At 43.7% G+C, this 24,371-nt stretch overlaps 3 protein-coding genes and 1 long non-coding RNA gene across 4 annotated transcripts; 1 reads left to right on the top strand and 3 right to left on the bottom strand.

Moving 5' to 3' along the window:
• Positions 1–3,443: 3,443 nt before the first annotated feature.
• RPL37A (ribosomal protein L37a) lies at positions 3,444–7,214 on the bottom strand. Its single transcript, XM_072148409.1, has 4 exons — positions 7,099–7,214; positions 6,026–6,154; positions 5,860–5,942; positions 3,444–3,580 (listed from the first exon to the last, which is right to left on the bottom strand). The coding sequence occupies exons 1-4, from the start codon at positions 7,099–7,101 to the stop codon at positions 3,517–3,519; spliced, it is 279 nt and encodes a 92-aa protein (XP_072004510.1). The 5' UTR covers positions 7,102–7,214; the 3' UTR covers positions 3,444–3,516.
• MFAP1 (microfibril associated protein 1) lies at positions 7,173–12,913 on the top strand. Its single transcript, XM_072148408.1, has 9 exons — positions 7,173–7,375; positions 9,279–9,498; positions 9,967–10,099; positions 10,251–10,438; positions 11,352–11,460; positions 11,539–11,699; positions 11,852–12,011; positions 12,109–12,198; positions 12,581–12,913. The coding sequence occupies exons 1-9, from the start codon at positions 7,297–7,299 to the stop codon at positions 12,761–12,763; spliced, it is 1,323 nt and encodes a 440-aa protein (XP_072004509.1). The 5' UTR covers positions 7,173–7,296; the 3' UTR covers positions 12,764–12,913.
• On the bottom strand, positions 12,556–16,035 carry LOC140127571 (uncharacterized). Its single transcript, XR_011855018.1, has 3 exons — positions 15,806–16,035; positions 15,307–15,410; positions 12,556–12,737 (listed from the first exon to the last, which is right to left on the bottom strand). It is a non-coding gene; the product is annotated as an uncharacterized lncRNA (long non-coding RNA).
• Positions 16,036–17,091: 1,056 nt separating this feature from the next.
• HYPK (huntingtin interacting protein K) lies at positions 17,092–22,488 on the bottom strand. The gene is made up of 4 exons (XM_072148407.1): positions 22,189–22,488; positions 20,034–20,089; positions 18,435–18,486; positions 17,092–17,536 (listed from the first exon to the last, which is right to left on the bottom strand). The coding sequence occupies exons 1-4, from the start codon at positions 22,468–22,470 to the stop codon at positions 17,441–17,443; spliced, it is 486 nt and encodes a 161-aa protein (XP_072004508.1). The 5' UTR covers positions 22,471–22,488; the 3' UTR covers positions 17,092–17,440.
• Positions 22,489–24,371: the final 1,883 nt, after the last annotated feature.

The raw sequence follows: 24,371 nt of genomic DNA, 5'->3' as shown, positions 1-24,371 counted from the left end.
TGTGATTGGCTCTGTTTCTGGCCGCCAAAAAGCAAAACGGCGGGAGCTGCCATTTTCTCGAGCGGGCGAAGTATTCGTCCGAGCAACGAGCAGTTTCGAGTACGCTAATGCTCGAACGAGCATCAAGCTCGGACGAGCATGTTCGCTCATCTCTAGTGATAACTAAATGGCTGACGGAACAAAACAGAGATTTGGGGTCCATGGCCTGGAAACTCCCGAGATCTTAATCCCATTGAGAATTTGTGGTCAATCATCAAGAGACGGGTGGACAAACTAAAACCAACAAATTGTGACAAAATGAAAGCATTGATTGTGCAAGAATGGACGGCTATCAGTAAGGATTTGGTCCAGAAGTTGATTCCGAGCTGCCAGGGAGAATTGCAGAGGTCCTGAAGAAGAAGGGGCAACACTGCAAATACTGACTTCCTGCAGTAACTCATTCTGTCAGTAAAAGCTTTTGTTACTCATAATATGATTGCACTTGTATTTCTGTGTATGATAAAAACATCTGACAAACCAGAGGGCAACAGATCATGTGAAGATACAATATTTGTGCCTCAAAACTTATGGCCATGACTGTATGCAGGCCTCACACTATGCTTGGAGGGCGTTTGCAAATGGGAAAGATAACAATTGCAACCACAGCTGCAGAGCTTGGTTTAATAGGACCATTGGTCAATACAAACAAATCTCCCTAAACTATGCCCTCCTTGACCCGCCCCACTGGACTTTGAGACCTCACCTAAGTGACCACTAGATGACCCATTTATCACCCCATCACAGCTCCAGAAGGCCATGACTAATGCCTATAGATCTTTGCCTTCCCCACACCCCCAGATGTACCTCCAGCTGTGGCATCGCTCGTACATCACTCCAACTAGAGGTTTTCATATGGGTATATATGTCACAACAGCATACTGGAGATGTCATGGGGGAAAAGCCGGCCTTTATCATTGTATGTGGGTATGCCTGGTTATCCAACCTTTCTGGCACACAATTATAGCCTTTACAACAAAATATCTTACACATTATGTTCCCAATGACCCTCGGTAGGCCATCTTTGGCTACAGAAACTCAAATGTTGCGTCAGAGACTACTGACAGCAGTGTGTTGCATCCTCCAAACCTGGCTCAGCCCCACAGATCCCCTTTCAGAAGGTTTCTGGACAAGCTCACATATATAATGTGTATGGAGTGGATAGAAGCCTCCGAGGGGGAAAAAAAAAAAAAAAAGTGTACAATCTTTTTCCACCACTTGGGAAAGCATTATCAGTGCGCCATCACCAGAGTGACGCAAGATATCAGAAATTGCTTTGTGAACAGTGTGGTACCAGGAACGACAGCTTGTGGGGGATCCCCCAATAGAACTTGATTGAAATTGGATCAGGAATGTTAGTGTCCAATTAATTACATGAATGTGGCAACATCTTATAATACACCATTTTTGGGCAGGCGTGGGGGCAGCGCAAGTGCCACAATTCTTTGGTTTTGTGTTAATTATATTGTGTCCACCCTCCTGTCCTTTCTCCCAGAACTAGATGAAACTATCCTGTAAGGCCATCATTCCACGGGCCAATACTTTAACCCCTTAAGGACGCAGCCATTTTGTAGCTTAAGGCTCAGACCGATTTTTTGGATTCTGACTTGCTTCGCTTTATATGGTTATAACTTTTGAACACTGTTACTTATCAAAACGATTCTGAGATTCTTTTTTCCCCACATGTTGTACTTCATTTTAGTGGTAAATTTTGGCAGATAATTTTTGCGTTTATTTACAAAAAAAAAAAAAGAAAATGATACATTTTTTGAAAAATTTGCCATTTTTGAAATTCTAAATCATTGCGTTTTCAGGCAGATCGATTTACCACCTAAATAAGTTGCTGAATAACATTTCCCATTTGTCTACTTTACATTTTCATAATTTTTGAAATGTTTGGATAATGTATTTTGATGTCACGCGGCTTACAAATAGAATATCGCTTTTCCGGATTTTCAGAATTGACCATTTTGGGGATAAATAGTTTTGAATGAAATTTTACATATTTAGCATCAAAACCCCCTATATAATCTACCCATTTTCAAATCTGCACCCCTCAAACTATCAGAAACAGCTTTTACGAAGATAGTTAACCCCTTGAGATCTTCATAGTAATTGAATCAAAATGGAGTGAAGGTGAAATTTAGAATGGTCATATTGTTCCCTTATACGTTCATTTAGCACTAAAATTTACAATTTCCAAAATATAAAAAGAGAAAACCCACCATACAATTTGTTCTGAGTACAAAGACCCCCCACATGTGGCTGTGACTTGTGTTATGGGGGCACAGCGAGGTGCAGAAGGGAAGGAGGGCGCTGCAGCTGCCAGGATTTTAGTTTCCTCATTGGCCCCTTTTGAAGGCTATAAAATTTTTGCTTTTTCGTTATTGGGGCCATGTGAAGCCATTTTTTTTGCGGGATGAGATGCTTTTTCCACTGTTACCATTTTGGGGTTGGTATCACCTATTGTTGAAAATTTAGGAACTTTTTTTGAGGGCAGGAGTAGAAAAGCATCAATTCTGTACTGGATTTTTTACTTTTTTTTTTTGGTGTTCACCGTATAGACTAATAATCATGTTATCTTTATTCTATGGGTTGATACGATTACGGGGATACCAGACATGAATATATTTTCTTACGTTTTACTAAATTTGTCAAACAAAACCCTAATGTGGGGAAAAATCTATCATTTATGTATTGCCGTCTTCCAAGTGGCATAACATTGTTACTTTTTTTGGCTACGGAGCTGGTTGATGGCTTGTTTTTTGCGGGACATGTTGTACTTTGCACCAGTATCATGTCGGAGTACATATAGTTTTTTGATCGCATTTTATAGCATTTTTTGTGGGATTGAAAAGGTAAAAATCATAATTTTTGGAGGGTTTATAACAGTTTTTTTTTACGGCGTTATCGTGGGGGTTCAATAATGATTTACTTGTATTCTACGGGTTGTTACGGACGCGGTGATACTATATATGTGGGGTTTGTGTTATGATTTAGACTTTTTTTGAGTTATATGTCTCTTTATATGTTTTGGGGCATTTTTAGTGATTTATGACTTTTTATGGAATAACTTTTTTTTTACTTTTATACCATGGGACATAAACAAGCAATCATCTGATTGCTTCTTCATGATAATATTCTGCAATACTGATGTATTGCAGAGTATTATCAGTGTCAGCCTATACACTTGCATAGGCTGGCACTGTGCCAGTAAGATGACGTCACAGATTGGACCCCAGAGTTGCTATAGCAACGATTGGCGCCCCCCGAAAACGGGTCGCTGGGGGGGGGGCGGGTTCGATCGTGGGGGAAAGACCCCCCAGATGCATGTTAGATGCCGTGAGGTTACTGAAGGTGTCAGCTTCCATATAAGGTGTACAGTAGAAAATATAAAATCACCAGGCTTCCATTTCCACGACATTTCTTTATTAAAGAATAGTCCAGACAGATTGAGAAGAGTTTACAGGAAAAAAATATCTACTGATCCTTCAACTCCTTCAGTCTTCTGATGGCAGACTTCACTGTGACAGCAGAGGTGGTGCTGAAAAAGACATTCAAGTGGTTAATACAACTATTTGACGTTGATTTCCAAAGAGAAATGGAACGATAAATCATGCTGAAACAGCAATTAAAATTGTTAAAGGCGTATTCCCTGAAGACAAGATTCTTAAATATACTCAGGACAAAAACTAACACTCTGACTGTTAAAAATACAATACTTCACAGCTATAATTCCAACCTGTCTACATCATTCCTAGTGTATACAATTTGGTTACCGATTGATCCGACAACGATTCTGACAATGGTTGGGCAGATCAGATTTTTCTCAATAGCTTCTCCTGTCTGAAGGATGCAGTGTGCCGTCTGCCACTGCCCCCTCCATTAAAAGACAAGCTCACACATACACTTTGCTTGTACAGTAGCAGCATGAACCATTTGTTCTACAAGCTACAGGCAAGATGAGGCATATTGCTGAGCCGACAGTATGATATAGCTGAGATATAGTATAGCTGACTATTAAAGGCGAGTTAGCAGGGTGTCATTGTGTGTTGCAGCCATCGTATGGAGCTCATCTCCGATTTTGGTAATTATAACTAGGGGGTTATAATTTGAGGACCTTCTTTCATGGGCCAACCCCTTTAAAGTTTTATTTGCTTTACAAGAGAGTAGCCAAAAAGGGCATGATGAATTGGGTACAGAAGGATTTCTTAAAGCATTTCTTCCATAGGCTATCTGCACTGGCAACATCACAGACTGAGCACAGTGGAGTGGAAGGGAGTCCCTGCATCATTGCAGTTTGATACAATTTGTTGTGTGGGAGTAGTTCTTCAATAAAACAACAAACTCACATTTAAATCTTAAAGACTTCCTTGCATGGCAGCATATTCGTACAAGTAACCTTATTTTCCCCACAGTTGAGCTGTGAAAGGAGTTATTTTTTTGTCTGGACCTGCAGGGGTTTGTTGTTACCATTTTGGTAACTGTACAAGCTTTTGACCACTATATGTCCATGGAATACGATTAGACAAATTAAAAAAATATAAAAACGGGGGGGGGGGGGAGATTTATGAACTTATGACCTTATTACCACTACTGTACACTTAGTCATGTCAATAGAAGGCAATTTGCAAATGTAAATCTGACATCCTAGTGGTGCTGCGGACCATCTCCCATTCAAGTGATCAGGATCTGTAGTGCAACACCTCCAAGCTCTGCAGCTACCACTTACATATGCACAGAAAAAAAAAGCTGGAATGGCACGGAACATCAAGATGCCATAAAGTAATTTTTTGTTCCATTAAAAGGAGTAAGATATTAAACACACTTTACATGTATCAACACCTTCTCCAAAACTATAAATTTGAGAACGGGTCACCACCTGACACCACCAACATCTTACACATTTATGCATCTTGCTGTACATTCAGAACAAATTTCAGCATTTTCTTTTTAATCTGACTTGCTAGTTTTATGTCCACAAGTTAGGGCCGTTCCACACTTGCGAGTGTGATGCGATGAACTCGCATCACACTCGCAACGCATGCTGCCGGGAACGCACGGCCCGAACGCTGCACTGCGGGAGTGAACTGACATGCTGAGTTCACTCCCGCGGTGCAGCGTTCGGGCCGTGCGTTCCCGGCAGCTTGCTTTGCGAGTGTGATGCGAGTTCATCGCATCACACTCGCAAGTGTGGAACGGGCCTTAGACTTTGAATAAAATGCTGAGAGCTAGCTTTGTCTTCAGATTGATATACTATGCAAGACTTCACGTGAGCACCTAATGAGAAGGAGGGAGTTATCATTCCTTTACACGCACTACTCAAGGCACCACACTCTTTCCATCTATCGGACAAAGATGTCATTTCTTCCCCCATCACAGAACCGCTTTATTTGTCCCGAGGTTGAATAGTGTCAGTCACCCTGTGGGCTCATGAGGATAATCTATTCTGCCGATAGCATGTCAGACTTGACACCACACGCAAAAGTGTCCATTGTGGTGGCGTGTCCAGCACCTGTTATTCCCTACTGACCTGAATTAAGAACTACATTTTTTTGATGAGTGAAGTTTCATTTATTTTTTTCTTGCCAAATCTCATTCATATGATGCATAAACTGCATCATTGATTTTAGTCTTTTGCTGTTCTAGTCTTAAAAATTACACCAGTATCTTGCACAATATTTAGGACTTTGTTGCTTTTTTAGTGTCCTAAATATGGCGAATCATACAGGGTCACCATATATTCCTTTAAATCTTGCCTCCCCAGTATTCCAGTATAAACTACTTTACCTTGTTTTCTAAATATGGTCACTCTATACTTACTTGTAGGTCCAGGCTCCTCCGGCCACGATTTTCATGCAGGAACCACAGTGCCAGATACCAACAGCCTTTCTCTTCATCTTGGTCTAAAAGTAAAGCAATATTTCACTTTAAGATAAACAAATCTACAGGTTGATCTTCTGCCTTTGTTCATAAAACCACCACCTACCTTGCCACAGAAGGAGCATGTGTACTTGGCATGTTGGCTAATTTCAATTTTCTTAACCATCTTCCTTAGGGAAGCACCATAACGGGTCCCATATTTACCGACAATGCCGACCTTCTTGGTTCGTTTGGCCTGAAAAAATAATTATTAGCTACAGTCAAAAAGTTGTGGATAGTTAATAAAACATTCATATTGAATGAAAACTACAATCCCCACCAGAGCCTACATTACCTCTAACCACACAATTACACCCAAGAAACATGGCTAGCTCAGGGCCTTTTAGGCAAGCTCACACACACATTTTTCAGGTTCCATAAACCTTCCATACATTGAAGTCTATAGTGAATGCGCCATTTTTAGTTGTAGCTACATGCTAATAAAACATTGAGCATAACAAAAAACTGACAGTGTGAAAATGTCTTTAGATACAAAAAGCCCTATAGACTGTAAACTGTAGGCAGGTCATTAAAGTAGCAATATCTAGCACAGTGTATACACAGTATAGTAGCACCTTTACTACTGTAATCCTTAAAGGGCAGTCTCATAATTACTATGGCAATTCTAGTCTATTGACCCTGGGGAAAACCAATGTAGTGTCAACATTAGGCCAAAACCAATACTGGGGGTGGGCTCTGCTATGGGTCAGTACTGGACCAGCACCCATCTGCACCATATTTGACAGTAAATGTAAAAGCCCTGCTACATACAATGATCCTATAAAACACGAGAGTATACACCATGAGAGGTCCCAGAGCGGCCACTATATGTATAGCTAGATAGTGTGGCACTACAGCTACCAGCACTGCTCAGGGGATTTCCACAAGCTATAACATGTATACAGTCATCCATATCACCACATACATCGCAATGGCATAGCATTCCCGGCCTAACCTCCTACTGCAGTCACCGACACAGACATATACTAGAAACAACGCTAAACCAAACAATAAAGACATTAAGAGAACGGCTGAATTATGGAATAAACGGGAAACACATCGGGGGAAACCGGGAACATCTCCCGGTAAAGGATGACAACGGATAACTCCGGAGCGCACGGAGAGAGAAATCTATCTCACCATCTTCTTCCAGGACCCGGGCGGAAAGGGAGGAGCTTACTGCGCATGCGCCATTTACCACACGCGTACCAGGAAGTTGCCATAGAGAGCGGGTCTTTCTTTCCTCCCGCTGGTTCGTCTCTGTGGTTTTTGGTCCTCCGAGATTCCGGGAAACTCGAGTATAGAAAGTTCTGTCGGGTTTGAAGGATTACCGGAACCATGTCGTCCTCCAGCGCTCTCAACAAGCAGCCCCCGATCCAGTCCACGGCTGGAGCCGTGCCTGTCCGCAATGAGAAAGGTACAATGGCCGGGTAACCAGCTAGTAGTAATGGGGGAGGGCTGTGCTAGGCCGCACAGCTGTGTATGGATGTTTAGAGCAGGGCTCAGGAGCTCTGATCACACACCCTGTAGTACACATGCATCCATAGGGATCCGTGATTAGAGGGGTTGTCTGCCCCCTTATCCATTATTGATGCGCAGAGTAGATCATCAGTTTCCAATAAGTGGTGGTCTGAGACCCAGCACCCAGTGTTCTGGCTGCATCCAGGTGTCAGCACCTATAGACAGGGATGGAGGAAGAAGCCTATGTGTAGGTCCATATGTTGTCAGGAAGGTGAGCTGTACTGCTGTCTGGATTAGGCCAGACACTCTATAAATGTATACAGGAGCTGCTATTCCTGATGTCATATTCCCATATGAATCTGATGTGACTGGACAAGTAATTGCATCTCTTTATGAGTAGATCTAGTGTAGAAAAGAAACAAAATGAAGGCAGGGGCGCCTAAAACTATACCAGGTTGTTCATGAGCAACGTAACGGATGAAAAACCTGATACAGGTTTGAAATGCATTTTACGACTATAGTATTACCTTAAAGAAGGTTTTAAAAAAAAAAAAAAAAAACCTGAAGAAATGATTGGCTCCTTTATTCTATTGGATGATCACTGTTCATCTGTATATTATATATAATCTAGATCTATCTCACTAAGACTTGTATGTCACACAGCAAGCATTCACATCACATGGCATTTGCATCACATGGCCATAGCCGGGCGACAGAAGGAGTAGTGACCCCTCTACATAGGGATGTTAAAGAGCGCTATGGTGCCACACGTGTGCGTCTATGGAGCCATTTGAATGTAGCCTTATGTAACACTGCACATCAGACTATAAGTGTCAGCATTCTTCATGTAGAACATCTCATCTATATAATCTGTGCAAAGGAGATATGTCCCCTGTGCAGCACGTGTTTACCTGCTTGTGACCAAAGAGGCTTCTATTCTACCTTGGTGCTCTTCATTAGTATGGATGGAAACAGTGACAGGAGTGTCAGCTATGTTGCTATGGATTCAGCAGAGAAGGCCCCTACAGGAGAAATTGAATATGCTATGAGCCACATTGCATCAATAAAGAGGTTGCAGTTACATTTTTCCAGAAGGGTAATAATATTCCTATCACTATTTTGAGGAGTATTTTTAGCCGAGGAGGAGTATGAAATTTTCAGTAATGCAAATCTATAACTCATAGCATCTATAAACATTATATACAGCTATTTATACAAGAAAATCATCTCAATCAGTATCTACTGTGCTTAAGGAGCTAATTGAGACAGTTATAGTAAACTTACATCATGTATTAAACAGACAAGACTGCGGCTGACGATTTATACCCCATAGACGCTTGTACATGCAATAAATTAATCTCTACATAGATAGAGATAATCTTTTATAGATACAAGTCAGCACAACCTGCATAATAAAGTATTGTTTCATTCAGTACTGTATCTCACAGTTGATTTTCCTTATAGAAGCGAGCTGATAATCCTTACTGTGTGCGTTCATTTGTATTTCCAATGGCAAAACTTTATCAATTCTTATGCAGGGCAACACTTTCCTGCTCTATTGCATTGGCGACTGTCTATCCAGGCTGTTTTCATAATACTATTGGCAGTGGATATCTCAGTAAATTCTGTCGGGTGCCGTTTGTGACAGAATATTCATTTGTAGAGCTCTGATGGATGCCAATGAGTGGCATCCATCACCTGTAGGTGCCATGTTAAGAAACAACAATGTATGCCTTGTGCTCTGCACGTACAGTATAAGCAAAATCTGTATCTTCTAAGAATTTTCGGACAGACTTGCTTTCAGTCTAAAGCTCCTGACACTTTCTAACTCTATCTCTGACTGTAATCGCATATTTCAGGTGAAATTTCGATGGAAAAGGTGAAGGTCAAGCGTTATGTTTCCGGAAAAAGACCTGACTATGCTCCAATGGAATCTTCTGATGAGGAGGATGAGGAGTTCCAGTTTATTAAGAAAGGAAAGGAGCAGGAAGTGGAACTGGAGGAGCAGCCTGAAGAAAGCACCAGCGATCCTCGTCTGCGTCGGTTGCAGAATCGCATGAATGAGGATGTCGAGGAGAGGTAAAACCTTATGTTTCTACCAGTAAAATATTTAATAGCTGTATATAGTGTTAAAGAGTTAATTTCCTCTGGGAGTTTTACAGCCTCCGCAAATATGGAGTCAGTCTAGGGAATGCTGACTATACAGGATGGGAGGTGGGTTGATTCCTGCTTTCCTAATGGCAAGACTCTTTTAATATAGAAATTTTAATGTGTTGCCTCTGGCTCTTGGATTCATGGCCATGTGTTTTTTTTTCCCCAACACTTTTATATCCCTAGTCCATTGGTTTAGTTTCCCACAGCTTATGGGCGAGAATTTGAATTGGTCGTCTGCCTTAAACCCTGTTCCCAAACCAGCCCCATCTTTTGTGATACCACTGCAGTTTTGGCAGGACAGGCTTGGGTGCTTGTTGTCATTGATATGCTTTAAAACTCATTACTAACTTGAAAGTTGAATGAATTATATAAGTTAAAAAATGTATTTATCAGATTGGCCAGACACCGGAAGATTGTGGAGCCTGAAGTGGTGGGGGAAAGCGAATCTGAGTCTGAACCAGGTGAAGATTGGCATGTGGAACGGGAAGATACCAGTGAGGAGGAGGAGGAAGAGGTGGATGATGAGGTGAGTTATTATACCTCTTGTGTTAATTAAGATTAAATTAAAATTGCCTTTCTCAAAGATATTTTTTTTTTCTATTCGATGACTTAAATTATGTTCCTGTGACCAGTACTTCAGCTTATTTGGTTCAATACCCATTATGTATTTCTGATAGGAAATTGACCGTCGCCGTGCAATGATGCGCCAAAGAGCAGCAGAAAGGAAAAATGAAGAAATGGAAGTGATGGAGGTCGAAGATGAATGGAAATCAGGCGAAGAGTCAGAGTCTGAGTCAGAATATGAAGAATACACAGATAGTGAAGATGAAACAGAACCAAGATTGAAACCAGTTTTTATTAGAAAGTGAGTAGAGGAGACCTTTATTGGTGTGTAGTAATTATGATAAGTTTTAATAAATGGTGGTGTTGCCAGGGGAGCGCAGAAATGGTGCAACAACAGTCATTGTATAGGCATCTCCACCTGGAACTGGTCCTCGAAGTGTAACTGTAAAGTTACAATGATTTAACCAAATTGTCATATGTGATTTCCCCTTTAAAAACAAACAAAATGTTGCCCATATTGTCCTGCTTGCCCTCTTCTTTCCAAAGTTATGGAATTTTCTGTTCTAAATGTGTTTGACAAAAATCTTTTTCACCAGAGGTGAAGTGGGCAGAGACTAATGTCTTTCTGTACTTGCCCTGAAGTTATATCCAATTTAATCTGCCCACAGATCCCATGATGCCTTGTGTTCTCTCTCAAAGTAAATTAGCACTAAATCCATTTAGATTCCCACAAGTAAATCCGCTGAACACTTCACATACAGTATGTATATGGCAACAGCCTGGCAGCTTCCATCACATGGAAGAGCAGGGAACATGTAATAAGTGGAAGAAGTAAAGTAAGTAAAACAGTTACATGAAGTGTATAGCCTGTGCTGTGTGAACACTAAGGGTTAATGGCTTATCTGCACAGAGCTGATGCTGCCTACAAGATGGGAGGTGAGCACTGTCACATGACCTCCGCTGTGAGCAGCAGCCCCTATCCTCTTGTGAGACCGTAGATTTGTTTATTAGATGGACTCCAGGGCTTATTAGCACCGGCAGAGGAAGGAGCTACTTCAGCACTGAGATAATCTGAGGGGTATAGCAAAGAAACTGCTGCAAATAGGTAACAAAGATAATGGGCAAAGTTGTTCTACATCCCAAGAGCTATTGATTTGTTGGGGGAAAAAAAAACTATTGTTCTTTAAAGTGTGGTTAAATATGTTTATTTTTAGGAAGGACAGAGTAACAGTTCAGGAAAGAGAAGCTGAAGCTATTAAGCAGAAAGAAGTGGAGGCAGAAAACAAGCGTATGGCCGAGGAAAGACGAAAATACACATTAAAGGTGTGTGTGTTTTGCACATCAGTGGAGTGAATGTTCTGCTGTCACAGTTTAGAGGTTTAATGCCCTTTTGTCCTGCAGATTGTAGAGGAGGAGACAAAGAAAGAGATTGAGGAGAACAAGAGGTCTCTAGCTGCATTGGATGCTCTAAACACGGATGACGAGAATGATGAGGAAGAGTATGAGGCCTGGAAAGTACGAGAACTCAAACGCATCAAGCGTGACCGCGAAGAAAGAGAAGCGTACGTGTTTTTGGATATCTCACAGCATCTTACAGTGTTGGATAATGTTTCATGTTTACTTTGTATTAAATTTCCATAGCCCAAGTAGTATTATAGTTTCAAATTTAGTCAATTTTCAATATGGTCCTGACTTATCTTCTCACGCTTTATAGGATGGAGAAGGAGAAGGCCGAAATTGAACGCATGCGTAACATGACTGAGGAGGAGCGCAGGGCAGAGCTTCGTGCCAATGGAAAGATAATAACCAACAAAGCACTAAAAGGGAAATACAAGTTCCTCCAGAAATACTACCACAGAGGAGCGTTCTTCATGGTAGGAAACGATCCATTGACAAATCTGAAATGTCTTTACTTGACTTTTGCCAGGAAGGAATTAATTAACTATTTGATTCTATATTTTTATTCTTTAGGATGAAGATGACGATGTGTATAAAAGAGATTTCAGTGCTCCCACACTGGAAGACCATTTCAACAAAACAATTCTACCTAAAGTCATGCAGGTACAATTCTTACACCTCAGCAGGGTTAACCTGGATTTTCTGTGAACACCCCCTAGTTCTGTTTTGTTTTCAGAGCTGCTACCTTTACAGTTTCTACAGTTCTGAATAACGAACATAACATGCACTCTGTCGGAGCAGTGCAGGGAGCACCGGCTTCATGAAGAACGTACGCCACAATTCATGAGTCTGGCGCTCTCTGCACATACTGCAGTTTGCACTGTTTTTGATAAATGTGGGCGGAGAACTAGGATTTTCTTTTTTGTTATTTTACCAGTCTACTCAATTATATGTGTAAAACCTATACAATACAATCCGTATTTGGTATACATAAATTGTATATGAAGCTGAATACCACAATAAATTATATCTCCTTTTAATGCAGGTCAAAAACTTTGGTCGTTCTGGAAGAACTAAATACACCCACTTGGTCGATCAGGACACTACTTCATTTGATTCTGCCTGGGGACAAGAGAGCGCCCAGAATACCAAATTCTTTAAGCAGAAAGCAGCCGGCGTAAGAGACATGTTTGAGAGACCATCTGTGAAGAAGAGGAAGACAACTTAATGAGACTTTTTTTTTTTTTTTTTTTTCCGATGACCTAAAGAACTTGCTTTTTGTATAATATTGATGAGCCGTTTGGCTATTCTGACTATTTATGGTCAATATGTAAATATTTTGGACTATATATACATTTTTATAAATGGTATGAGTGTATGATTTGCTCAAGTCTTTGTTGCAGGACAGGAGGTCTTCATGAATAGTCCTCGTTGTGCATTACTCTAGATAGCTCCATGGCAGCAATATGATCTTCATGCCAATTATAATTAATTTTGACAAAGCATCAAAGTACCCCTCATTGGTAATTCTTAATCAGGGTGCATGTAATTGGTCTCTGCCATGACTTCAGTACCAGTGTTTGATAGGATAAATGATGATGGTCTGGTGACACCTTAGTAATAACAATAAATGTGAAGGTTTTTAAAAAAAAATATGTTTTAATGATTAAATATGGATCATTAACACAAGGTAATTATAACAGTGATCAACATTCTTAGACTTGTTTGAATTGTTACAGTATTTATTCCTAACTAGAATTTTAATCCCTAAAGAAGACCCACAGGATAGGGAATAAATGTGTCATCACAGGGAGTCTGAGTGCCAGGACCCCTGCGATCAACTGACTTAGCTTCCTGTTATGTCCTCTCACCATAAAATCGTGCTCTTTTGATTTCTGAGGGACTTCCAGCACAGCTCTAAGGCTGTTACACATAGAGATTGAACTGTGTTTCTTGTACTCGCCTGTACTACTGATATATGCAGTACAACTCGTGATTTATGTTGCCCAACTTATAGTGAAATACACCAAATCTGTAACAAGACATGTGTCGCTGTTGCCGCAGTGTCTAGGTAATTGATAGTGTTAGGAAAGGTGGATCAATATTTTCATGGTTATTTATGACAAAACTCTGGTAGTTTTGATGAATTGCTTTATTGAAAGGAAATATTTCCCCCAAAAGCGATACTGTAACCACGTAACAAGTCTTATTCTTCTGGCTCCATTCATAATATGCTATTATAATAATTCGGCTTTTAGGGTTACAGATCCATAAAAAAATTAAGTATATAAAAACTGCAGTTTAAAGGACATCTACTACCAGGATCAAGGATTGTAAACCAAGCACTCTGACATACTGGTGTGATACCCCTCCATTAATACCTATAGGGGCACATTTACTAAGGGCTTTGCGCCAGTTTTCTGGTGGACTTTGGACATCCTTTCTAGTGGAAACTGCTTGCACAGGTATTTAAGAAGTGTTTGCACCACAAATGTGCAGCACGCAATCGTTTTGTGGCCCAACTGCACTAGTCTTCATGCAACTGTTCCGGTGCTCAGTCAGACCATGCGCCAGATTTCACACGCAAGTCCGACAGAAGTTTGTTGCGCGAGATTCATGAAGAACGGGTGCCAGACATGAATTTAGTGCAGCCTGCATTATATAAAGGGAAGCCGCTAATCTTAGTAAATATTCCCCATAGAGCCTGACGTTCTTCAGGCTCGTTTGCTTAATTTTAAAATCCATAAATAAAAAAGACTGAAATAGGAAGATAAAAGAAGAGTGGATTCTGACAGAGGGGGCACACACCAGCATGTAAGTGTGCTTGGTTTACAATCCTTCATCCTGGTAGTAGATGTCCTCTGTTAATAAAGATCCAGTCATGGAGGTGGGGGAGCTCCAATAAATAGTCAAGCTACCTTGTGCCTCCTAACTGATGATGGCACTGCTATCTGCCCGCCACATGAATGAGAGAGACATGTAACTCCACCTGAAGATGGATAGCGCCCACTGCTGGAAAAGTGGAAGTGCATGTTAGGACATTGATGTTAGGACGTGATTGTAATACCTGGTCAGTTGAGCTCTTCAGACCAGAAGCGGCTTCTTGCAGCAGCTCTTTTCTTTGACTCTCTCCTTATAGGAGACAAGAACAGAGGATGTCCCAAAAGGAACACCCGTGTAGTGACCGTGATACAATGAAGTGCACATAATCCTCTGCTCAGCTGCACATTTGTAATTATATTATGTGGGAAATACATACATCAAAGTATTAAGCAAAATGTTCTACACTATCCTACATCACTATAACGCTGATGACGTCAGAATTGATGTAAGGCAGACTTCCATAACAAAGAATTGTTATTCTCCTCAGCATAAACCTTACCCATACATATACATTACATATACAGCATCAATTAATATTCAAATATATCATATTTTAACCAAAACAAAAATTATAGTAATTAAAATAAATTAAAAATGCAGTAAGGTCTCCACATATCCTCTATAAAATATCTTTGTACATTTAAAACAATGACAAATTCATTACCAGTAGAATGTATTGTAGTGAGGTATATTGCCAGCCATTATAGGGCAGCTCCCTCCCGGTGTGTGACATCATAATGTATGACACGTGCAGACACACCCTCAGTGGTCACAGATGTTGTGCTGATGTCATAATTACTGAAGGTTCCATAATATCTGGCGCACTGCTGTGCCCGCTGCCATTTTGTGCCATTGGACCTTGAGCTTGACTACCTACAATATACCTACCTTGATGCAATTTGGAGGTTCTAGCAGGGACGCCCCATCAGCCCAGGACTCATCACCACAGCGCCGCCATCCTCTTCAAGGGGTTGTCTGCCTCAGACCTGGAGCTGCGAGGGAGGAAGGGACATCCACCACCAGATCAGCCAAATTATTCCTCTATAAATTGGGTGAGAGATATTTATTGGCAGTGACCCTCTAAGCCCAGAGGAAGGGCGATCCTTCAGCCATGGCTTCCCTAGAGGTTTCCCCCACAGGGGGTTTTTCCTCTCCTGAGTGCTGAGGGGTGACTCTTCGTGAGTCGGGGGTCTGCCATGGGGTGGGATTATAAATAAAGATTTGGCCATGTAATTCTCAATGAAGTGTGTTGTGTGTATTTATCTTCTTTGGGTTGAGAATCAGGGTCCATACAGGGTCTGTACACATCACATATCACACAGGCATAAGGGAACACAGTCCAATAACTGCCCCTATGGATGCATCTGCCCCAGTGGTTGCCCCTTACCATGTGAAGAAGCCAAACTGCCCAGTTATCACATGTACACACCTCCCTGGGGTAACAAGGCCCAACACATGCAATAACTGTCCTGGTTACTCATAGCAACCAATCACAGAACAGCTTTCATTTCTGAAAGTTCTCTTAATATGAAAGCTGCTCTGTGATTGGTTTCCCAGGGCAACACAGACATTTTCAAGCTTCAAAAAGTTGAGACATTGCTGTCATGCTGGGTGAATTAAGACTAGTGATGACAAACCAGAGTTTGAACATGTCCGCTCCAAACCTCAAAAATCCTGTTACTGAATTATGACCCAAACCCCTAACACTCACGATCGGTTCTGACAACTACTGAACTTGTTAACTGTTTAAATCCTACTGGTAGAATCGCCAGCAGCACTTAAACTACTGCAGGAGCCTGGCACGAAGATTACACAGTGCTGCACAAAGCATGACAAATCAGTCCTTGTCCCCATGGGGCTCATAATCTCAACAACCTACCAGTATGTTTTGGAGTGTGGGAGGAAACAAGAGGACCCAGTGGAAACCCATGCAAACACAGAGAGAAGATGTTGCAGATGTTGACCTGGGTGGGATTCGAACCCAGGACGCCAGCGCTGCAAGGCAGAAGTGCTACTCAGCCACTGTGCCGCCCTAGTTTAAAAGAGGTAATGCCCACAATCAGTGGCAGCACTGACGACTGGGAAATTTGAGCCACAACTTGCTGTTTGGGTCTGATCAACCCTAATAAAGCCCCAAGGAATATTTCAATCAACTTATAAATCCAGACTGGTCACGTATTTGTTACCCCATTCCTTCAAATATCAACTTATAAATTTATGCTAATGAGCCTGAAGAGCTCCTAGACGTGTTTTACCTGTGCCCCTCTATCCTGTAGCTTCTCAGGCTGTTACACTATCTCACCTTCTCCCCTGATCCTTCAGCATTTCCCCATCACTTTACCTGATGTAATCTCACTGCAGCAGAGGAAGTTTCAGGAAACCATGGGAAGAAGTGTTCCTGAACAGTAACACCTGTGAAACCATAGCAGGCAGGGGCTCTCCATCAAAGTTCTTCTGAAAAAGCAAAATGTCTAGCTTTTTTTTTGGGGGGGGGGGGGGGGTTACATGCTGATGAGGGGAATAGTACTGTATGACTAAGTTACTCGTAGGAACAACACAATAAAGAGCGCCATGACATAAGGACATAAGGAAAAAGGTTTTGCAGACCACCGGAACCTTTTTATTAGAAACACATTTGTGCATAACCAGGGTAAATTCATAAAGTAAATAATAAAAGGTTTTAAAAGAACTTTATTCCACACATCTGTACCAAATGTAATAAGTGGGGGAAACTGCCAAAATGTATTTGATATTTTTTCTATTCCTGATATAACAATTGTTTATAAATATTTCACTAAAAATTTCAGGGTCAATTAGTGAAGGCATTAATAACCTCTGCTGTTTGTCAGGTAAAGGACTACAAGGCTCAGTTTGACTACTAAAAGTTTGGTTGTCTTTTCCAAAAACACAGGCGGCCTATGTCCTTATGCACAGTCTCCAGTTTCTCTCCATTCCTCCAGTGAGATCTTCCTGAGGTTGTGGGAAGCATCATATGAGGATTCTTCTTGTTCTGACCAGAGGCTTAGTTAGTCAGAGCAATTAGCGCATCAACTACATTTCCCATGTGTTCTCTCAAACTTCGTTCTGCCGCCGACCGTGGGATCTCCATTTCATGCATCTGAAAATCAAGACTATATTATTAACTAAGAATTACACCTTCCAAGGAAGCATTGAAGATGCAATTTCAAGTTCAGCAACTTTGTCCTGGCCTTGTTACATATGGAAGATCAGGGTGCCCCTATCAAGGCTTCCAGTTACATTTGCCAACAAGTAACTATGTTCTTACAAAACTGCCCCTTGCATGTGCAGGATTTACTGGACCAAACCTACAATCACTTAACAGCTTTTGCCGCCATAGGACAAAATAGATCGTCCAAATTAGCGGCCCCTTTTGGACGATCCATATCGTCCTGTGGATCACGTTGGCACTGTCAGTGTTACATAAAGCCTGGTCTTTGCCCAGCAAAGAGATCTCCCTGCTCAGCAGATGCAGCAGTTTAACCCCTTTACTTCCACAATCAGGGTATAATTGTGGCAACTAAGAAGAGAGACAAAGGACTCCTGCTGTCAAAATCTGTCCCAAGAACCATAAATGTGTCCAACAGTGAGAGAACAGGCAACAGTGCAATAGCACTGTTTTGTGTCCCTGCTAGACCAAATTGCTTTTGGTCTACTTTCGCCAATTTACAGCACCCAAAAATGGCTGCGACACATTGTGTCTGAGTCTCCACTCCGCCAAAGCCACGTCCCTTTTCAGAGAAGAGTCGGAGCAGACGGAAAAAGTCATTGTTTCTGGCGCCGCCAGCTAAAAAATAGGTCGGAGAGAGTGCCACAAAACTGGCGGAAACTCCATAGTTAATGGTAAATGGTGTTAATGGAGGGTATTTATGATGAGCCAGCTCAGATTTATGTCTTACTATTAAGTACTCAGTATTATTGTATATCACAACTGCAGGGGATGAAACAACTTGCCAGGTAATACAATATATGAGTTGCAGAAATTAAACCATACTCACAATAAGCTCCACATCTTCCTTCTTGATGGTCACTTTTGCCAGTTCCTTTTCTCTGTAAGAAGAAGTCATTTCTTTAATGACATTGGTTTGTATAAGAACAGCCTGAGCACTGACCATACATGATAACAGCTGCTCGGGCTATGTTATAAGGGACGAGCATAGAAAGGGATTACATCTTGGAAAAGGTTGTACAAGAACATTTTGTAGCTGTAAAACTAGCACTGGCTCATGGGGGAGTTTTTATTTGGAAACCTACGTCTGTTTAGGGAACCAACCAAGGCACCAAACCACCAGAAGGTCCTTATGGAATTGAGATTGTGTCCCAAATCACCCTGTATTATTCCAGCTTCACATCTGACCAAGGTGCACAATGGAGTGTACCATGACAGCTTAGGCTGGTGCCACACGCACCACTTTGTCTGCGTTTGAAAACGCAAACAAAGCCGCACTTCACCCACCAGGGCTGCCCGATCGCATCGTCGTTTCTATGGAAACGAGCATTAAATTAACGCAAAACACCGGCAGCTCGTTCCCGATCGCAGGAGTTTCCATAGAAACACCGATGCAATCTGGCCGCGGCCCGCCCCGGTGGGTGCAACTTTGTCTGTGTTTTCAAATGCAGACAAAGCGTTGCGTGTAGCACCAGCCTCAGGGTTTGTTTGTTTTGGGTTTTTTTTAAATAGTGGCTACAGAACCACAGATCCTCACAATACAGGGTACTTTAAAGGACACCTGTCATCAGGTCTCTGCCACTATTCCTGTCACTACTACCTGTTGGAGCAGCTCACAAGGATCCCATCACAGCCTTTACCTAGTTATTTCATACATTAATCATTATAAAATCATCTTTTCTTTATTATGTAAATGAGGCTGGTCACATGGTCAGAGGCAGTGATGTCACTCCTGTTCCCCCTCCCCTCTCCTCCCCCTGCTCATGTCTGTGTGTAATGTATAGTAAAGCATTGCTAGTGTGTGTGCTGCATCTGCTGACATGCTGCATCCTCCTAATATACAGGTGAGAGACACAGACATCAGCTACACATGAATCTGACATGTTCTGCTGTAACATGGCTGCCTGGAGCTGCTGTATCTCTCCTATACACATAGGCTGCAGGGGGCGCCAGCACCAGGAAGCACATCATTATACAGCCTCACATCATTATACAGGCTGTCAGTCATGCACTGGGGGTGTGGCTGTGCCTCCCACTCATTTCACAGGTCATTTGCATACAGCTTTAGGACCTCATTGCTTAGGTTTACAGGTATGTAGAGGGACAATGAAGGGATAGAGGCAATGCTCTCTAATGGCAGTTTATGAAAATATATTTAGTTTAGGGGGTAATTTAGCATGACGGGTTGTCTTTAAGACCACACTGACCTTAAAGATGCCTTTAAGTGAGGATGTTATTGAGAATCCATCACTTCCTATTGTGAAGAATCATATTGCAAAGCTGTAAAAAAGGGGTTTCAAAGTCCTCAAGACTATGTGGCTGAGATATAGGAATTAGACACTAAATAAAGTGTCAATGTGATCCCACCCACCCCCCTACAAATCCCTCTCCTACAAACATCAGGGATGTCTGAGGTTCAGATACTTACTTCTCTTGTTTGGCTTTCTGCTCCCTTGACCTTCTGTCACCAATCACTGACATGGCCTGAAGAAAATACACACGTGATTAAAGGGACTGTCCAGCTCTCACAGGGTATGAGGTTATATCCAGAACGAGTTCCCTCTGGCGGGGCAGCAGCAATCTGATTCCCTTCACTTTTAGTCCCAGCAGAAGACCCCCACAGTGTTACTAGCCCGACCTGTGCCCCCAGTGTACAGGAGCCACCCCTGCAGCAGACCCCAGCACAAGACCCCCACATAGTGTTACTAGCCCGACCTGTGCCCCAGTGTACAGGAGCCACCCCTGCAGCAGAGCCCCAGCACAAGACCCCCACATAGTGTTACTAGCCCGACCTGTGCCCCCAGTGTACAGGAGCCGCCCCTGCAGCAGAGCCCCAGCACAAGACCCCACATAGTGTTACTAGCCCGCCCTGTGCCCCCAGTGTACAGGAGCCGCCCCTGCAGCAGAGCCCCAGCACAAGACCCCACATAGTGTTACTAGCCCGACCTGTGCCCCCGGTGTACAGGAGCCGCCCCTGCAGCAGAGCCCCAGCACAAGACCCCACATAGTGTTACAAGCCCGACCTGTGCCCCCAGTGTACAGGAGCCTCCCCTGCAGCAGACCCCAGCACAAGACCCCACATAGTGTTACTAGCCCGACCTGTGCCCCCGGTGTACAGGAGCCGCCCCTGCAGCAGAGCCCCAGCACAAGACCCCACATAGTGTTACTAGCCCGACCTGTGCCCCCAGTGTACAGGAGCCGCCCCAGCACAAGACCCCCACATAGCGTTACCAGCCCGACCTGTGCCCCAGTTTACAGGAGCCGCCCCTGCAGCAGACCCCAGCACAAGACCCCCACATAGTGTTACTAGCCCGACCTGTGCCCCCAGTGTACAGGAGCCGCCCCTGCACAAGACCCCCACATAGCGTTACCAGCCCGACCTGTGCCCCAGTTTACAGGAGCCGCCCCTGCAGCAGACCCCAGCACAAGACCCCCACATAGTGTTACTAGCCCGACCTGTGCCCCCGGTGTACAGGAGCCACCCCTGCAGCAGAGCCCCAGCACAAGACCCCCACATAGTGTTACTAGCCCGACCTGTGCCCCCGGTGTACAGGAGCCGCCCCTGCAGCAGAGCCCCAGCACAAGACCCCACATAGTGTTACCAGCCCGACCTGTGCCCCCAGTGTACAGGAGCCACCCCTGCAGCAGAGCCCCAGCAGAAGTCCCCCACATAGTGTTACCAGCCCGACCTGTGCCCCAGTGTACAGGAGCCGCCCCTGCAGCAGAGCCCCAGCACAAGACCCCACATAGTGTTACTAGCCCGACCTGTGCCCCCGGTGTACAGGAGCCGCCCCTGCAGCAGAGCCCCAGCACAAGACCCCACATAGTGTTACAAGCCCGACCTGTGCCCCCAGTGTACAGGAGCCTCCCCTGCAGCAGACCCCAACACAAGACCCCACATAGTGTTACTAGCCCGACCTGTGCCCCCGGTGTACAGGAGCCGCCCCTGCAGCAGAGCCCCAGCACAAGACCCTGTTACCAGCCCGACCTCTGCCCCAGTGTACAGGAGCCACCCCTGCAGCAGAGCCCCAGCACAAGACCCCACATAGTGTTACCAGCCCGACCTGTGCCCCCAGTGTACAGGAGCCGCCCCTGCAGCAGAGCCCCAGCACAAGACCCCACATAGTGTTACCAGCCCGACCTGTGCCCCAGCGTACAGGAGCCGCCCCTGCAGCAGAGCCCCAGCACAAGACCCCCACATAGTGTTACTAGCCCGCCATGTGCCCCCGGTGTACAGGAGCCGCCCCTGCAGCAGAGCCCCAGCACAAGACCCCACATAGTGTTACCAGCCCGACCTGTGCCCCCAGTGTACAGGAGCCGCCCCTGCAGCAGAGCCCCAGCACAAGACCCCACATAGTGTTACCAGCCCGACCTGTGCCCCCAGTGTACAGGAGCCGCCCCTGCAGCAGAGCCCCAGCACAAGACCCCCACATAGTGTTACTAGCCCGACCTGTGCCCCAGTGTACAGGAGCCGCCCCTGCAGCAGAGCCCCAGCACAAGACCCCCACATAGTGTTACCAGCCCGGCCTGTGCCCCCAAGTGTACAGGAGCCACCCCTGCAGCAGAGCCCCAGCTCGTCTCACCGTCTCCAGGTTGGAGCTCTGGATCTCCTTCTCCTCCGCATAGTCGGTGACTCTCTCCAGGTCCGCGGCTCCGCTGTCATGCTTGCGGGGCTTATCCGCCGGCCGCTCGCTACAGTTCTCCTCGGTTTCTAACTCCAGCTCCACATCTCCCTCCGCAGCCATGATTCTCTTCTGTACCGGAAGATAAGTCAGGGAGACGAGCGTGCCCGTGTACGTTAGACAGCCGCCGGCTACACTCACTTCCGGGGCTGGGAAACCTGGAGGTGAAGCTTCCGCCGCCATGTTGAAAACGGGCTTATGGCAGCACAACGCCCTGTTTTATTTATACAACAACAATATTAGGAGGAGGGGAAGGCATAATATAAGAAGGAAGCGGGGCCGGCACAGTGTAAAGCCGCATGGCTGTTGCTTTGGGTCTAGCACAGATCTCTATTTCTGTCTATGGGCACATGCCATGGAATCCACAGACCTGCACCTAATCTGCCTGCCAGATAGACCAGGAAATACTCCTGCCCAAACTTGTGTCCAGGGCAGTCTTTTTCTTTTACTAGTGGTGTTCAGCCAATGTGTCTCAGTCCTGGGCCCTCCAAAGAGCATGTGTTTGTGTGCATGTGGCTAAGGGTGATGCCACACGTGGCATTTTGAACACCTTTTTAGGTCCGTGTATAAGTAGTCTGTCAAAAAAATGCATGTTTTTTTGAAATGGCATCTGTTTTTAACAGGTTTTACCAATTATCTTAATTAAAACTGGTCAAAAAAACGCATGCGTTTTTGGACGGACTGCTAAAAAACGGGTTCAAAATGCCATGTGTGGTATCACTGTAAGGGTGGTGGCACACGTATCATTTTGAACCTGTTTTTTAGCAGTCTGTTTTTTCCAATTATCAATTAAGATAATTGGGAAAAACTAAAAAATGCATGCGTTTTTTTAACGGACTGCCTAAAAACGGGTTCAAAATGCCATGTGTGCCAACACCTTTGGGGTACAGTCACATGTTTCAGTTAAAACTGCATTGCAATTCCCTTTGCTTTGAGGTGGTGTAGGTGCAGTTTTGTTAATTTAACACTTGAAAGACATGAACTGAATGGGTGAACTTGATTTTGAAGGGGAAATCTGTTCCACAAATGATTTTCACCTGTTAAATTAACCAAACTGCACCCACTACCTCAAAGCTGATTGTGATGCAGTTGTAACTGCAACTTCTGACCGCACCCTTAGGCATAGCTCCCAACCGTCCCGATTTTGACGGGACTTTCCCGTTTTTCTTACCTCTGCCCCGTCACGGGCAGCTATGAGATTGTCACGGATTTTCCCCCCAGGTCCCGCTGTGTCCCGGCGCTGTGTCCGCATAGTAAATACTTTGAAAGCCTGAACTCACAGTACAGAATGGCTTCTACAGACATCGGGAGGGAATCCTTTTCAGAGAAGTGTCGGGCTTAGCGAGCAGGGACCAAGTCATCAGGTCAGATCAGCATCTGTCCATATATGGTCACTGCATCTCCTAGGGTTCCCCAGAGCAGACATCGGGCAGGGAATCCTTTTGGGTAGCAGAGAGAGCAGGGACCACGTCATCAGGTGAGATCATTATCTGTCCATATATGGTCTCCAGGGCTTCCCCAGACACAAGCTCTTTATATAATTAAATTAAATAAAGTTTTGGCCAGGCTGAGATTCGAACCTGGGACCTTGTGCACCATAGACAGAAGCTTAACTAACTGAGCTATAAGCCCAGTGATACAGAGAGAGGATTTCTGGTAACTAAGACATGTTATCAGCCAGTGTTACATTGTGAACAGACTAATGCCCTGATATATAGAGAGGGATCTTCTCAGAGATTATTATTGTAATTATTGAGACTATTATTATTATTATTATAAATTTTATTATTTTTATTATTATTGAGATGATTATTGAGATTATTATTATAATCTCTGAGAAGATCCCTCCCTATATACCAAGGCATTAAATCTGTGTCACAGTGTAACAGTAGTCATAGTTCTTAGTTACCAAAATTCTCCACCTTGTTAATCACAGAGGCCATAGCTCAGTTGGTTGAGGCGCTGTGTTATTATTGTACATGGACACTGCAGGTTCTGGGTTCTAATCCCAATGAGGAAATTTTTTTTTTTTTTTAATTGAGATGATTTTTATTATTATAATATGGCTAAAATTTGGGGCGTGG

Source organism: Engystomops pustulosus, chromosome 4 (genome assembly GCF_040894005.1).
Source record: "Engystomops pustulosus chromosome 4, aEngPut4.maternal, whole genome shotgun sequence".
NCBI classification, from domain to species: Eukaryota; Metazoa; Chordata; class Amphibia; order Anura; family Leptodactylidae; genus Engystomops; species Engystomops pustulosus.
Note: the sequence above shows the minus strand (reverse complement) of the source record. Positions and strands in the feature narration are given on the sequence as shown.